At 41.3% G+C, this 13,915-nt stretch overlaps 1 protein-coding gene across 1 annotated transcript in view; it reads left to right on the plus strand.

Moving 5' to 3' along the window:
* Nucleotides 1-13,080, plus strand: part of Adam7 (ADAM metallopeptidase domain 7) — a 35,561-nt gene extending 22,481 nt beyond the window's left edge. Inside the window, exons 13-23 of the mRNA XM_057786681.1 lie at nt 989-1,078; nt 2,236-2,431; nt 2,822-2,924; nt 3,825-4,011; nt 5,693-5,773; nt 6,386-6,464; nt 6,922-7,027; nt 7,396-7,495; nt 10,345-10,407; nt 12,019-12,075; nt 13,036-13,080. Coding sequence (XP_057642664.1) covers nt 989-1,078; nt 2,236-2,431; nt 2,822-2,924; nt 3,825-4,011; nt 5,693-5,773; nt 6,386-6,464; nt 6,922-7,027; nt 7,396-7,495; nt 10,345-10,407; nt 12,019-12,075; nt 13,036-13,080 — 1,107 coding nt within the window. The remainder of the gene's footprint in view (nt 1-988; nt 1,079-2,235; nt 2,432-2,821; nt 2,925-3,824; nt 4,012-5,692; nt 5,774-6,385; nt 6,465-6,921; nt 7,028-7,395; nt 7,496-10,344; nt 10,408-12,018; nt 12,076-13,035) is intronic.
* Nucleotides 13,081-13,915: the final 835 nt, after the last annotated feature.

Below are 13,915 nucleotides of genomic sequence, written 5' to 3' on the forward strand. Positions count from 1 at the left end.
TTAGAGGCAAATTTTCAGGTAATTCTTAGTCTGCTTTTAGAAGCTATTTCTTCTAGAAACTCACCCAATAAATGTGCGTCCTCCACTACTTTTGCCTCAAATGGACAAGGCTGTGTAACTCTTTGGAGATGTGCTAAAATATGAAGCTAGTAGTCCTCCAGTGTAGCTTCGGTTTACGGCCCCACCAATCTGCTGGGACTGCACTCTGAAGACAATGTTTTCTATGTTAGCTCTAGACACTGCCCAGTTCAAAGTGTCGTAACAGGACAGCAACCAAAGGACACTATAACGAGGGTGGGGCTGACCTGCCTAGAGAACTTGAAAACTGATCTTCAATGTCTCAGATGCAACAAGAAAACGTTGCTGGCTTTGTACAGGAATTCATTTGCCCTGTGCATGTTTTGGAATAACCCAGAGCTCTGTTGCAATGTTTGGAGGCCTTAACTGATCAGACATAGACAGACAACTGCCTCAGAAGTTTCAATTTTGTTCAAGAAGACAGGACACCTAAGTGTGGCTATTTTATTGTTATAATATAATAATTCATTGAAAGAGAGAGAGAGACAGAGAGAGAGAGAGAGAGAGAGAGAGAGAGAGAGAGAGAGAGAGAGAGAGAGAGAGAGAGAGAAAGTGTTCAGGTTGAAATCCATGGCATCTCAAGATCTCAAGCCAGAGGAAAGATCTTTAGGCACTATATTATCTCACACCAGACTTTAGCATCTGGAAACAACAGCGGCTGGGAGGTCACTGTCTTTAGACTCTTCCCACCAATGAGAGTTCATAAACTGGGAATTACTGAAGGAACATGAGAGAAGGCAACAAAGTGGAAGCCCCCAAGGCAAGCAGCACCAATAATCTGATTCACATCCCAAAGTCAAGGGTCCTGCATTTCCATGGAGCTCTTGAAGGGGTGCAAGTAATTAGATTGTCAAATAGGAACAAACACATGAACCCATTTGCGATGATGTTTCCATTTTCCTCTTACCAGGAATGCACCAACCCTTGCTGTGATGCACGCAAATGTGTCCTGAAGCCAGGATTCACCTGTGTGGAAGGAGAGTGCTGCAAATCATGTCAGGTGAGACCCTTGGCTCCCAAGGACTGCTGTGTACTCAGTTCAGGTGTGTGGAATAACAAAGCACTCTCTGGCCCTGGCTGGTCCTGCAGTTAAAATTACAGAATGCAGTGTCCCTTGTGTGTGAACACCCAGGAGTATTTAACCTGAAATAGTATGATATCTGAACAGATGATGCTCTGGTCCGGGTTATAGAGAAGATGGTTAGCATCTTGGTGTTTTTAGGCATCAAATCACGTGACCAACACTTATCCTTACCCATGTGTGGATCAGTGTCAGTCTAAACTCAAGTGGGATGGAAATTGATACCCCAACAACAGCTCATTTAAAGGAGAGCAGAGTATACATAGACACTAGATGCCCAGGGATAGAATTTAGAAAAAAAAATGGCCAGAAATCCAAATTGCTCCAAGGAATTTTCTTACGCTTATTTGACTCCACTGAATAGCAATTGTAAGCTCACGAAGGAAATAATCATTTTATGTATCTTCATGTCTTCCTAGGAATCCCACACATTTAAGAGAATACCTTTGTGCACTTCCCTGAAAAATGAGAGGCAGGGTATTGTTACAGTTTATGTGGTGGAATATTATCTGTTGGTGACAGAGATCCTGTGTTATGCACTAGATGGGTAGGGATTCATTGGAGTGATATAGCAGAGCTAGGAATGCAGAAAATATAAGGTAAATGAAAACATCTGCCCATTTGACCAGTTTTGTCCATGTCACCTCTGCCTAAGGCTAGACTTTTGTAATACCAAATTTCAAAACCATCATCGTGGACTGGAGAATTGGCTCAGTAGTTAAAATCTCTGACTGGTTTTGAAGAGGACCCAGGTTAGGTTCCCAGTACCCACATGGCAGATGTAACTCTAAATCCAGGGATCTGGTGCTATCTTCTGGCCTCTGTGGGCACCAGGCATGAATTCATGCAGGGAAAACACTGAGACACTGAAAATAATTAAAGCTTTTAAAAATACCTCACTATCTTCTCATTCTTAAAGCCACAGAAAAGCCATGATCTCTACAGGTGATCATAATCCTTCGCATCAAGAAGGAAGCTGTGAGCCTGTCTCTCACAGACCAATTAAGTGTGTCAGCTTTCTGCCTGCACTCAGTTTCGCCAACTCACACATCAAAATACCTGTTTCTCTTCGACAGATTAAGAAGGAAGGGACCATATGTAGGCCAGCGAAAAATGAATGTGACTTTCCTGAAATGTGTACTGGCCACTCCCCTGAGTGTCCTAAGGACCAGTTCCAGGTCAACGGATTTCCTTGCAAGAATGGCGAAGGCTACTGCTTTATGGGGCAGTGTCCCACTCCGGATGACCAGTGCTCAGAGTTGTTTGGTGATGGTGAGAGACAGTCACGGGGATGAATGATCAAGACAATAGTTGCTATTTCTGTTACTATCTAAGAATTTGGGAAATAATTGGAGATAATATAGTTTGTGATATAGTTTCAAGGTCTCATCTAACAAATGGCTGGCTGCAACCTCTCTTGCTGATTTTACTTCCCAAGCAATTGATTGGCTCTGCATCAGAGCTGCTCTGCACCTGTCCCTCCTACGCATTTCTCTAGTCCCACTTCAAAACCTTTTATATTTCTCAATAATGTATTGACTTCTTTTCACCGTACCATTCTGTGGCATGATCTGGCAAGCTTAACTGCTTTAGAAAATGAACCGCTTTATGATTCTCAATGTTCATTTTTTTTTCTCTTCACTGTGTAATTTTGAACCCCAGGAGCAAAAGAGAGTCATGGTCTTTGCTACAAGATAAATAAAAAAGGAAACAGATTTGGATACTGCAAGAAAAAGGGAAACACATTTGCTCCCTGTGATGAGAAGTAAGTGCCCCATGGAAACAGATGTCCAGGAAAGTGTATTGAGAGCTCATAAAGACTCCATTTTGAAAGCTGTTATTCTGATTTTGCTGAGAATTAGGAAGAGCATGGAAAGCCCAGACCCCTGGCATCATTAGTTGAATTTGCCGAGTTTACTAGTTGGGGTCCTGGAATAGAAAGACTAAAGAAGGGGTAAGACGGGTGGAAAGAAATGGAGGAAAAGAATGCTACCAAACCAGGGAAAATAGGAATGGAAACCATGTTTTAAAGGAGGTAAATTAAAGAGTGAAGGAAAGCAGCGGAGGCCTCTAAAGAAGCTGAAAGTGAGACTGATCTCCATGAGTTAAACTCCCTTCCAGGTCCGTAGGCTGCATTTCTGTGTGACCTTTCATGTGTGGCAAAATAGTGACTGGACTGAAAGGAGCAATCCCAGAATCCTCCAGTCAAGTTCCCTGTGGCTCCTATATACACCATGCGGAAACGGAGTGCCCCTCACTTCCCTATCAGTAACTTACTTCCAGTGGTGAACCCTCCATGCAATGGGTGCTGAAGAACCGCAGCCCCCAGGCTTGCTAGCATTAGTTAATATCAAGAGAGGAAGAACAGCTCTCAGCGTTCCCATTAAAGCTAATCAAAATCACTAACAAATATCCTTTGTGAGTGTTAATGAATATTGCGTTTTAAGAACTGAAAATTCTTTCAGTGATTATTTCGCACAACTATCTATTCAGGTCAGTTCTTAGAGTTTGGGCTTTAAATGTCTGAGAGCTTTTGCGGTCTACCACGGTCCTGGAAACTGTCAACCAATGGGGTTTAGAGGAAAGCGGCTGGGCTGGTTGTCTCATCTCTGAAACGTTGGTTCCTGGTTCTGAGTCGGAGAACATTCTACTTCTTTTCCTCCAGAGATCTCAAATGTGGAAAGATCTTCTGTGCTGGAGGGCAGCGCTCGTCGCTCCTCGGAGAGAGTAAAGTGTATAGCCTAACTAATCAGAAGCAGAATGTGACCATCAAATGCAAGACCATGTTTTTAAACCACAATTCCAGAGACATGGGCCTGGTTAATTCTGGAACGAAATGTGGGGACGGAATGGTAAGAGGACAGCGGCTTGCTAACATGATGGCTGCTGGGATTGACTCCAGATGGGTTTCTATGTGGGGAAACAGGGAAACAATGGCCATGTTTCCTGTTACTTATTGAAGGCGAGGGTAGTGATAATATGGTAATAGTATTCTTGCTTAATTGCCGTTATCCTAAATTATATGTAATTGGTATAAGTATGCTTAATTGGTATCTTAAAATAGATATCTAATGAAATTATGCATGGCTTCTACTCCAGTTAATGTTACTGATGCCAGCAAGCACTCTGCCTTTTATCCCTTCCACCATGCTGACGGACTACGTACTAGGGTTTCGTAATTAGGCTGGCTTCCCACGGCCTACAGACCAGGGTACTTGATAATGTCATACACAGAGCCTGGCCACAGAAATGCTTTCCTGGGGCTGTGGAGACCCGGCCATACTGGATCTAAAGGAAGAGAGCCGGTTACTCGCGGAGTATTGGGCCTACTCAGATTTTTAGCTTGACTTGCTACAGTTAATTTTAACAAAGAGAAAACGAGGAAGACTTTTTACTTTATATTCCAGATTTTAGTAATTATTATGGCCCACACTTAATTATTATGCATATCTGTTGGGTACAGTATAATCTTTCAGCACATATGTAGAATGAGTAATAACCAAATCTGAGTAATTAGGATAGACACCTCTTTAACAGCTGACCATTTTCTCATGTTGTGAACATCCAAAACCCTCTCTTCTAACTGTTAAAACATACAATGAGATATTATTAATTACAAACATTCTGCCATACGATCCACTAGAAATTACTATTCCTGGTTAATTGAATATTTAAACATATTATCTTGAGTTTCCTTTTTCCTCTTCCTGGCCACCCCACCAGCCTTTGGAAACCGCAATCCAGTTCTCTGCTTCTTATGTTCAGTGTTCTTAGCTTTCGTGTGTGATTGAGAATTCCTGAACTGTCTCAGATGTGAAATTTTCAACCTATATCTGACATACGTCACGTAATCTGCCTCCCACACTTACTCAAGATGCCACGATGACGTGCTTTTATTCATTCTGCAACTAAGCTATACTCCGTTACATGTTTGCACACTTTTACGTCCATGTATTGGTGGATGCTTAGGTTGAGTCACTATCTTCTTTAGCATGAATAATTCTTCAAAACGCATGAGAGTTCAGAAAAGACTTTTTTAGAAATAAATTCCTGCATACACACAACATGTGGCTCTTTGGTTTTCATCTGTTTGTTTAGAGTATAGTACTAACAGGACAAAAAAAAGGATGAGGCACAAGGGAAGAGGAGGGAAGAGAAGAGTAGTGAAAGATTGGAGAGTAAAGAAGAAAGGAGATCAGAGGAAGAGAGGGAGGGAGAGAGAAAGAGGTGATACTCTATCCATTGGTACAGGGGAACTGAAACTGTCTTTGGGGTTATCTTTGGTTTGACTAAACACCCAAAGTTGGTAAACCAAAGCAAGACATTTCTCAGTATTATATCAAGTCTGCTTGTGATTCCCCTCAGGGAGATTGACATGGGTGTCACAAGAGTGAAAGCAATCTCCCCTAGTGCTGCATCCAACATGCAACTAAGCCACATAAGAAGGAATGCACAATCCCATCTGTCAGTGTGTAAAATCACGTGTTCCGTAACTTGTGTCACTCTAGTTCACGCCGGTTGCTTCCCCTCTAGGTCTGCAGCTATGGCGAATGCGTGCAAATGGAAAAGGCCTACAACTTCAGCAGCTGCCCCTCCCAGTGTGAGGAAAACGCTGTAAGATTGCATTGCCTCTTAAAGTAGCGTCTCAGCATCCTTTTTCCCCTTACCTTAGCCCTCACTCTTGAGCCTGTGTGGAAGTAAGCTTATTCTTTTAAAGAGCTATATATTTTCTTTACATTTTATGTATAATCAATAAAATAAGTGCAAAGAACCAACCCGGATATTATTGAATTACCTTTGTTAAAGGGAAATAATTTATTATCTATATTGATAATTTAGAAACCTACTTTTTATATACATATAAAGCTTAAATATGAAGTTTAAATTTTAATTTTTCCTAATGTCACTTACAGTTAAGTTACACTACTATCAACCTCAGCCCAAAGGTTTTGTAAAAACACACACACTCTAAATTTGTTTTTAGCTCAACACTGCTCAATGCTAATGGTTTATATCTGAGTGGAACATTGTCCTGAAACCCAGCTGTCACTTAAAATTTATTAAGATATATATCAGATACTCTTTCAAGTACTAGAAATCTATAGATATGGATAAATGGGTGTATTGGCCTGATGCAAAACTAACATTATCAGAAATGAACTGCAAAGCACAGCTTTTCTCAGTCATTCAATAACAGTAGCAATACGTGATTGGCTGCTCTTTCAGGTGGATGACCATGAACATGAGTGCCACTGTGAGGATGGAGCAATAATTACCGACTGGGGAGAAACTTTAAACCTTACCAGTAAGGAATATAACTCTCATGTATGTTCAAAGTCTTCCGCCATGAAGGTTTTGTCTCATCTGCCGTGTGTTTGTTGTGTTTCCACGAGGGTTTTTATGGTCCTGCCTTCCTATTTTGCATGTTTGGAGACCCAAACTAAATTTACTACATCTGCTTTTTAAAATTAATATATCTTCTAGCCAACTGTCACTTATGACTTCTGAAACTCAAACTGCAATGGGGCCTTTTCTAGCGTTGGTTAATAACTATCAAGCAAAAGTTTTCTTGCTGACTATGGCTTTCCTTAAACATGCTGGAATCTTGGGGTGTTGTTCATTGTGAATAGAGACTATAATAATTTGTGTCATGTTGGAGGACAGGGAGCTAAAGCCCTTTGGGGAAGAAGTGAGATTGTAAGTTCTACTGTCCTCAAGTGGATGACCCGCTGAAGTTCGGTTTGCCTGTTTTTATGTTGTAGGTGTCTCTATCATGGTCATTGTGCTTGTCATGGTCATCATTGGGGTTGGACTTGTCATATTACTAGTCCGCTACCAGAAATGCATCAAGATGAAGCCAGTTCAAAAGTATGTCTACATATTCTGTGTCAAAGGAGGCCATCACTAAGTACATGCTAACTCCGTGGCCACAGAACCTATCAGGGTGGGGTGATCTGAGGTCTACTACTGAAGACCAGATAAGAATGCCAAATCAAACTTTTACATGCCTGCTGGTGTCCAAATGCTTATCCTCTTGGTTTCCAAACTTCTTTACAAGCGGAAAACCTGTTTAGCTCTTTCATACAATACAAATGTTGGTTTCTCTCTGAGCTATTGCAGTTGAGTGGTTACAAGGTACAAGCTTCACATCACTTAAAAATATCCTCTGTGGTTTAATTAGAATCACGTGTCTTTTCCAACAGCCTGTGTCAGTGTTTCATGTTCCCTCTTCACAGCTCTCCTAGAGAAATGCGGGGAGTGGAGAATAAAGGATACTTTCCTGACGAGAACCCTACACGGAGGGACCCAGTCCTGACAGATATCCACCCCCTACATGTGAGATACTTTTACTTGTGACAGCTAACGAACTGTCACATGTATGTTCATATATTTTTATTATTGTAGTGTTCTATTTATTATTATTATTAATCTATATACATATGTATATATGTGTCTACCTGTCTGCCTGGCTATATGTATGTGTGTGTATATGTCTATCTGCCTTCCTGTCTGCCTGTCTGCCTGTCATATGTCTGTGTAGACAGAGATCAGAGGACAACTTTATGGTGCCTTCCACCTTTAAGTAGGTTTTGGGGATCAAAGTTAAGGCTTTAGACTTGTGTAAGATTTGCAAGATGAGCCATCTTCCTGGCTCTGTCTCTCTGGCAAGTATATATTTTCAATGTGGAACTCAGCCTAACCTAAGTAAAATGGGAGATGCTTAGAGGCATGCTATACAAGGGAAGATTACACTGTTTAAGTGGGGGCAGGGAGGACAGCAGAATCAAACAGATACCATACAATAACCAAGACTTATTTCAGAGCAGAAAGGACTTACTAAATAAAATATCATCTTGTGTACTAGTGGAAAAGTTTACAATTGTAAACCATATGCTAGGGTATAAAACAAATTGAATTAAATTCAGGAAAATTTAGACCACATACAAATGTATTCTCAAAATAATATTGTATTAGTAATAAAAAAAAGAGACCAGAAAAAAATCTCAAATGGAATTTTAGTAAGAAAAAAAAAAACTCGCCCACTAAATGAAAAACAGCCCAGGCTAGCCTCAAACTCAAGGCTGTCCTCCTTCCTGAGGCTCCTGAGTGCTGGAATTATACCATGTGCCACCGTTGCATCTTGCCAGGCATTTTGTGTTTTAATCTAAGTAATCGATGCCATTCTTGACAAGTTTACCCTAACAAAACGGTAAAATGCCTGTTAGAACCCAAGACTTGAGCAAAGGATGGAGAGCCTCCAATTGTTTCTGTTATCAGTCAGCTGATTCTAGGCATACTGCCAATAGAAATAGAAGGATAAATCTTTCTTAAAGATGCTTGTGTTTTTTGAGTGTGTTTTGCCTACAGGTATGTATGCACCATGTCTGTGCTGGTGCCTCATAGGTCAGAAGAAGGCATTAACGTCCCTTAAACTGGAGTTACATGCATTTGTGGGTGACCATGCAGTTGCTAGGAACCACACACAGGCCCTCCACAAGAGCAGCAAGTGTGTCTAACCACAGAGTCTTTGTTCAGTCTATATAACCAGTATTATAAAATTCAGGACTTCGAGAGTTTTGGTGCAAGTCTGATGGTACAGTTCTAGATATTTTTGAAGCATTTGCTCAGATGCTTTGCTTCTAAAAATTCTGGGCTTTGTCTAATATTTGCAGAATATCTGCTCCCCACCCTCATGATGCTCAGAGGCCACGGGGGGGGGGGGAGCAAAACAAACAAACAAACAAAAAAAAAATTACGACTGAACTCCCCTGGAATATTTAAGCAAGAATAATTCATCGTAATCTTACTATATGATAGTTTACCATTTTCTTTATCAATTTGTGCCTTTTACTATGTCATACTTAATGCTGAGATGGCTAAATACAAATCTTAATTGTTTTTATACACAGAAAGTACTGTGTGATGATTTTCTAAATGTATATGGAGAATTTTCTGACATGAAAATATATGATGGTCGTATCCATCTTATATAGTTGCCCTAGGGTTGAATGAAAAAGTCAATGTACTTTGTAATGTGTCTGGTGGACATTTAGCATGTACTATATGCTAATTATCTACTAAGTCTTACGTGCTTTGCAGTTGCTTTCCTAATTGCAATTTCCTTAAATAACTGTGTGTAAATTAGGTGCATTTCATGAGCTGAGAGTCAAGTTGAAATTCTCTATACCACAGGATGAGGGTGGGGCAACTGTCAGAGAAGCCAACCCAGGGTTTAAGCATGGCTGAGACATACTTGTTACTTGTCAAGGCTGCAAGTTTAAGTTGGGTACAGTTGTGTATGCCTGTGATCTCATCACTTGTGAGAACAAGGCAGGAGAATCTAGAGTTCAAGATCAGCCTTGGCTTAATAACAAAACAACGCAATATTACTAACACCTTAGTGGCGTTATGGCATTTTAGGTTAAACAGAATGCTCTGAGAAGTTTGTTGATTGTCACAATGATTCGGCTTCATGTTGATGATATACGCACTATGATACAATTCTGTGAACTTTACAGGAATCTGTAGGCTCTTAAAATATTTTTCGACATATTAACTCCCTGTGAAGGCCAATCTTTGTCAAAATTGTATGAAGAAGATATCTATACACACATACATACATAATACATGCATGCATACATACATATATGTACATGCACACACACACACACACACAAATGATGCCTGGCTTTTTCTCTTTGGAAGGGAGTGCTTTCCTAGGTCTTGCTTCTGCTGGTCCATGTTTTCTCATTGTTTCACTGTTTCCTGAGGAGCTAACAGAAAGTAAATAAAGAGGGGCACCTCAGTCCTGTACATATTCATAGGCAGTTTGGGAGCACCCAAAGAGCTTCCAGGTTCATAACAATGTAAGTGGCTGTGGCCTTTCTCAATGCCACCAGGACTTTTGAGATCTGGAGACTAGTAGACCGTTCCAGTGATACTCACGCCACAGCGTGAGTATGTGTGTAGGGGATCTCACCTTCTCCCATAGGTGTTCTTTACAGAACAGGTCTTAGATATGCTCATATGTAAGACAGAAGTCTAGGGAAGATTACTGTTTCTACAACTCTTCTTATTTGTGCATTTCCTGGATCTGTGTCTCAGGAAACACATTCTGTGGTATTGGAAAGAGTGGTCCTTTCTCGAGGACTACTTGTTGGTTAATAGCATCTTTTCATCAACAGGGTGCTGCGGAGATATTGGAGAGCCTTCCATCCAGCTTCTCAAGCCCTCACTACATCACACTGGTACGTCCCTTCCCTTGACGGGATGTGTCCATTCGTGTCCAATCCATTCATCTCCTTGTTGTCATTTAACTGCCGTTAGTTCCTTGAAAAGATCTAGTAACAGCACCCAGATCTTGGGTTAAAATATAAATATGACTAACTGACTCTAATACACAATGTGCTTAGCCTGGTGGGGCTGAGCAGAAGAGAAGGAAATGAGCCTGCACTCCCAGGGACGTACTCATTTCTTTTAGTTAGAATATATAGTTACGGGCTTCAGTATGGCATTTTTCACAAGACTTTGTTTTGTCTTCCTTCTCTGCTTTTAGCCCTCATCCCCCCCCACACACACACTTCTCTTGTGTTCCTTCACCCCTTTCTTCTTTTGTGCCATATGTATTCTGTGACCAACTCCTCCCACCTCTTTCCTTAAGCCCACTTTTCACATCTCAAGTCCTCCTTCTAGTTTTGTGATCTATAGCCACAACCAAATGCAAAGTTAAAACCCATAGTCCACATAGGAAAGACACATGAGATATATTTGTCCTTCCGAGTCTGGGTTAATTTACTTACTGGAGTAATATCCAGATCCAATCGCCTTCCTGCCAATACAGTTCCATTGTGTATATGGATATGTTTCTCTTACCTCATTTATCTGCTGAAGGACACATAGACTTGTTTCACTTTCTTATTATGAATAGTACGACATTACAATGGAAGTCTGAGAACCTCCCTGGTAGGGTTTGGAGTCCTTTGGGTGTGTGTCCAGAAGTGGTCTAGCTGGTATGAGTCACTGTAATTACTGAGTTTACTTTTATTATTTAAATTCTGTTTTTTAAATGAGTGCCTTATTCATCACCCCAATTCTGGCCCCAGTTTTGAGGGGAGAAACACAGTGATAGTTTTCACTGAGGCCTTAGTTAGCTCCAGGGCTCTGGACTCCCAGTTTGCCAAGATGGTGAAAACAAAAACTTATTATAGATTCTCCAGTATGACCCAGATCCTTGTGCATCCTCAGAGTCTCACAGGAAGGTACCTCACACTTGGAGCTAGGAGGTGTATGTACATCAGGATTCTCAATCCTGCAGCTTCCAATCAGCTGTTCTCCCTAAGTGGATGAGCAAGAGGCCGTCTGTGGCCAGAGCACTTCTGTCTGGGGTTCTTCAGTATCACAGAAAGGATTTTGTTTTGTGTCTAGCTGAAGTTGTTCATGCGGCTTAACAACTGTATTCCCTGCAGTACCTGTGTGGTCCGTACAAAGATGGCGCTAGTGGGTTTCAGGAGACATGCTTGAATAGTCCCTTATATAACATATTCTTAGAGATTCACACACTTTACTAGAACTGCATGGTTTCTCATGGGACCTTCCCTAAGCAGAAATTCCTCAGCCTCCCTGTTCATTAATGATTTATGAACTACCTTAGAAGTATTTTTTTTAATGGAGAAAAAAGCAGTGTGCCCTGTGTCTGTACTCATGAGTATGCATGTGTATGTGTGTGCTGTTAGCAAGAAGGGCAGAGTACTCTGCCCTGTGTGTGTGTGGGGGGGGGGCTCATGTGCATGTGTGCATATATGTATCCTGCTCACAATAGCTGGTTCAGATCCTGATAGAGCATATGTTATGTGTTATAGAAATCTGTCAGCAAGGACTCAAGAGGCATTGCAGATCCCAAGCAAAGTGATGATGTGGTAGGTTCCTGTGACACTGAGTGCATCCCTATTTAAATATTCAAATGCTCGCATTCTTCAGTGTTCCTTACCTACCCCTTCGCTAACTAGAGCTATCGTCTGCACTTCCCGGATGACAGGATGGTTGAAACTGTGTTCACAGACCCTCAGAAATTTCTGTGGAGTACACTATAATGTATATTTAATCTTTGTGGAAGGAGCAAGCTAGAATTTAACAGTGTCAGACTCACAAGATGTTCTAGAAAAGACAAAAATGAGAATTTTCTCTCAGAGTGTATTGGCCATCCCCACAAGCTGGGGTTCCTTGATATACTTTAGAGGGCATTATGGTCTGGTTACCATAGCAAGGGAACACTGTTTACTAAACTGCTCCATTACTAAAGATTTTTCTTACCAAGTCAACCAATGACTGTGGGTGAGGGGCACTGTCCCATTTGAATTATTATATCTATATTGGAAACAATTATTTAAAAATAAGTTTTGATAAAGAAACAGAACTTCTGAACTTCTGGCTTTTCTCTTTCACCGTCTTTCTGTTGTAATTGGTCCATTCATTTTAGAGCACAAGTCACCATGACTAACATCTCAGGGGTGTGAATAAAAGCAGATCAATAAGCCAGTGAGAGTGTCCAGCAGGTGCAGGCCCGGCCACCTGACTTCCATCTCAGGACCCCATGGAGGAAGAACACCAGCACCCTAAAGTTCTCCTCTGATCGCCATAGCTATACTGCGGTTCTCTCTCTCTCTCTCTCTCTCTCTCTCTCTCTCTCTCTCTCCCTTTTCCCCCTCTCCCTCTTTCCCCCTCTCTCCCTCCCTCTCTCTCTCTTTCACACACACACACACACACACACACACGTAAATAATTTTATTAGCAAAACAGAATCCATGAAGGAGGGACTGAAATACATGTTTATAGATTTTACAGAAAACACTCATTCTGAACCATCTGCTTCTGTCCAGAACTTGAAACTGGATATCCAGAACGGCTGTGCTAGACTGGAGTGAAGAGCCCCACGCAGCTCGCCCCAGCCTTGATGTCCTGCTGAACACATCTTGGCTGTTTTTTCAGATAGTCTTTAACTGGCTAGAAAATTCTCAGGAGAAACAGTTCATTTAATATTTAGCCACATAAGCACAGATTGTAAGCTCCAGATTAATTGTGTATGAATTTTCCAATGGGCTTTAGTTGAATGTCCAAATAGGAAGTTTCTCTCCTTTAGTAATCTCCTACATGATGTGAGTCTTGTTGCTTTTCTAAGAACTAAATTGAACAATGATCATTTCAGAGCTGCACACAAAAGAAACAAACAGGGCTAGTGATTGAATGGTTACTTTGTTAAGGTCATAAGAGCACTTACTTTCAGGCCTGGTGTGTGGCCCAGGCCTGTGATCCCTGCAGATTGGGGCAGGATGATCTCAGGCTCAGGGTCTATGTGGGCTGCAAAGAGAGATCAGGTCAAGACTGGGAGACTTGATGAGAATTCCTTAACAAAAGCATAACATTTGAAAATGGACTAGGGACATTGGGAAAGAGCTCAGTGGTATAACATGGTGGTTCACATCCTAGATTCAACCCCCCTGAAGCCTCATGATACCTGAATGAGTGCTCAGTGTTCAGTTCCTGTCCTGCATATCTCTGCAGGCCTGTGAGTTTGTTGCCTTGTGGGGGGTTCTTTCCTTATACAGAATCTGTGGGTGGGAGCACTCTTGCTCTCACAGTGTCTGTTTTCTTGTTGGGGACCGCTAAGCCTGCTGAAGCTATTGCTATTTTTCCCTTATACTGAAATAAAGATCTCAAACGCTGAACGAAATGTTTGTGATTCAATGAAATAAAAGCAAG

This window comes from Chionomys nivalis, chromosome 12 (genome assembly GCF_950005125.1).
Source record: "Chionomys nivalis chromosome 12, mChiNiv1.1, whole genome shotgun sequence".
Lineage (NCBI taxonomy): Eukaryota > Metazoa > Chordata > Mammalia > Rodentia > Cricetidae > Chionomys > Chionomys nivalis.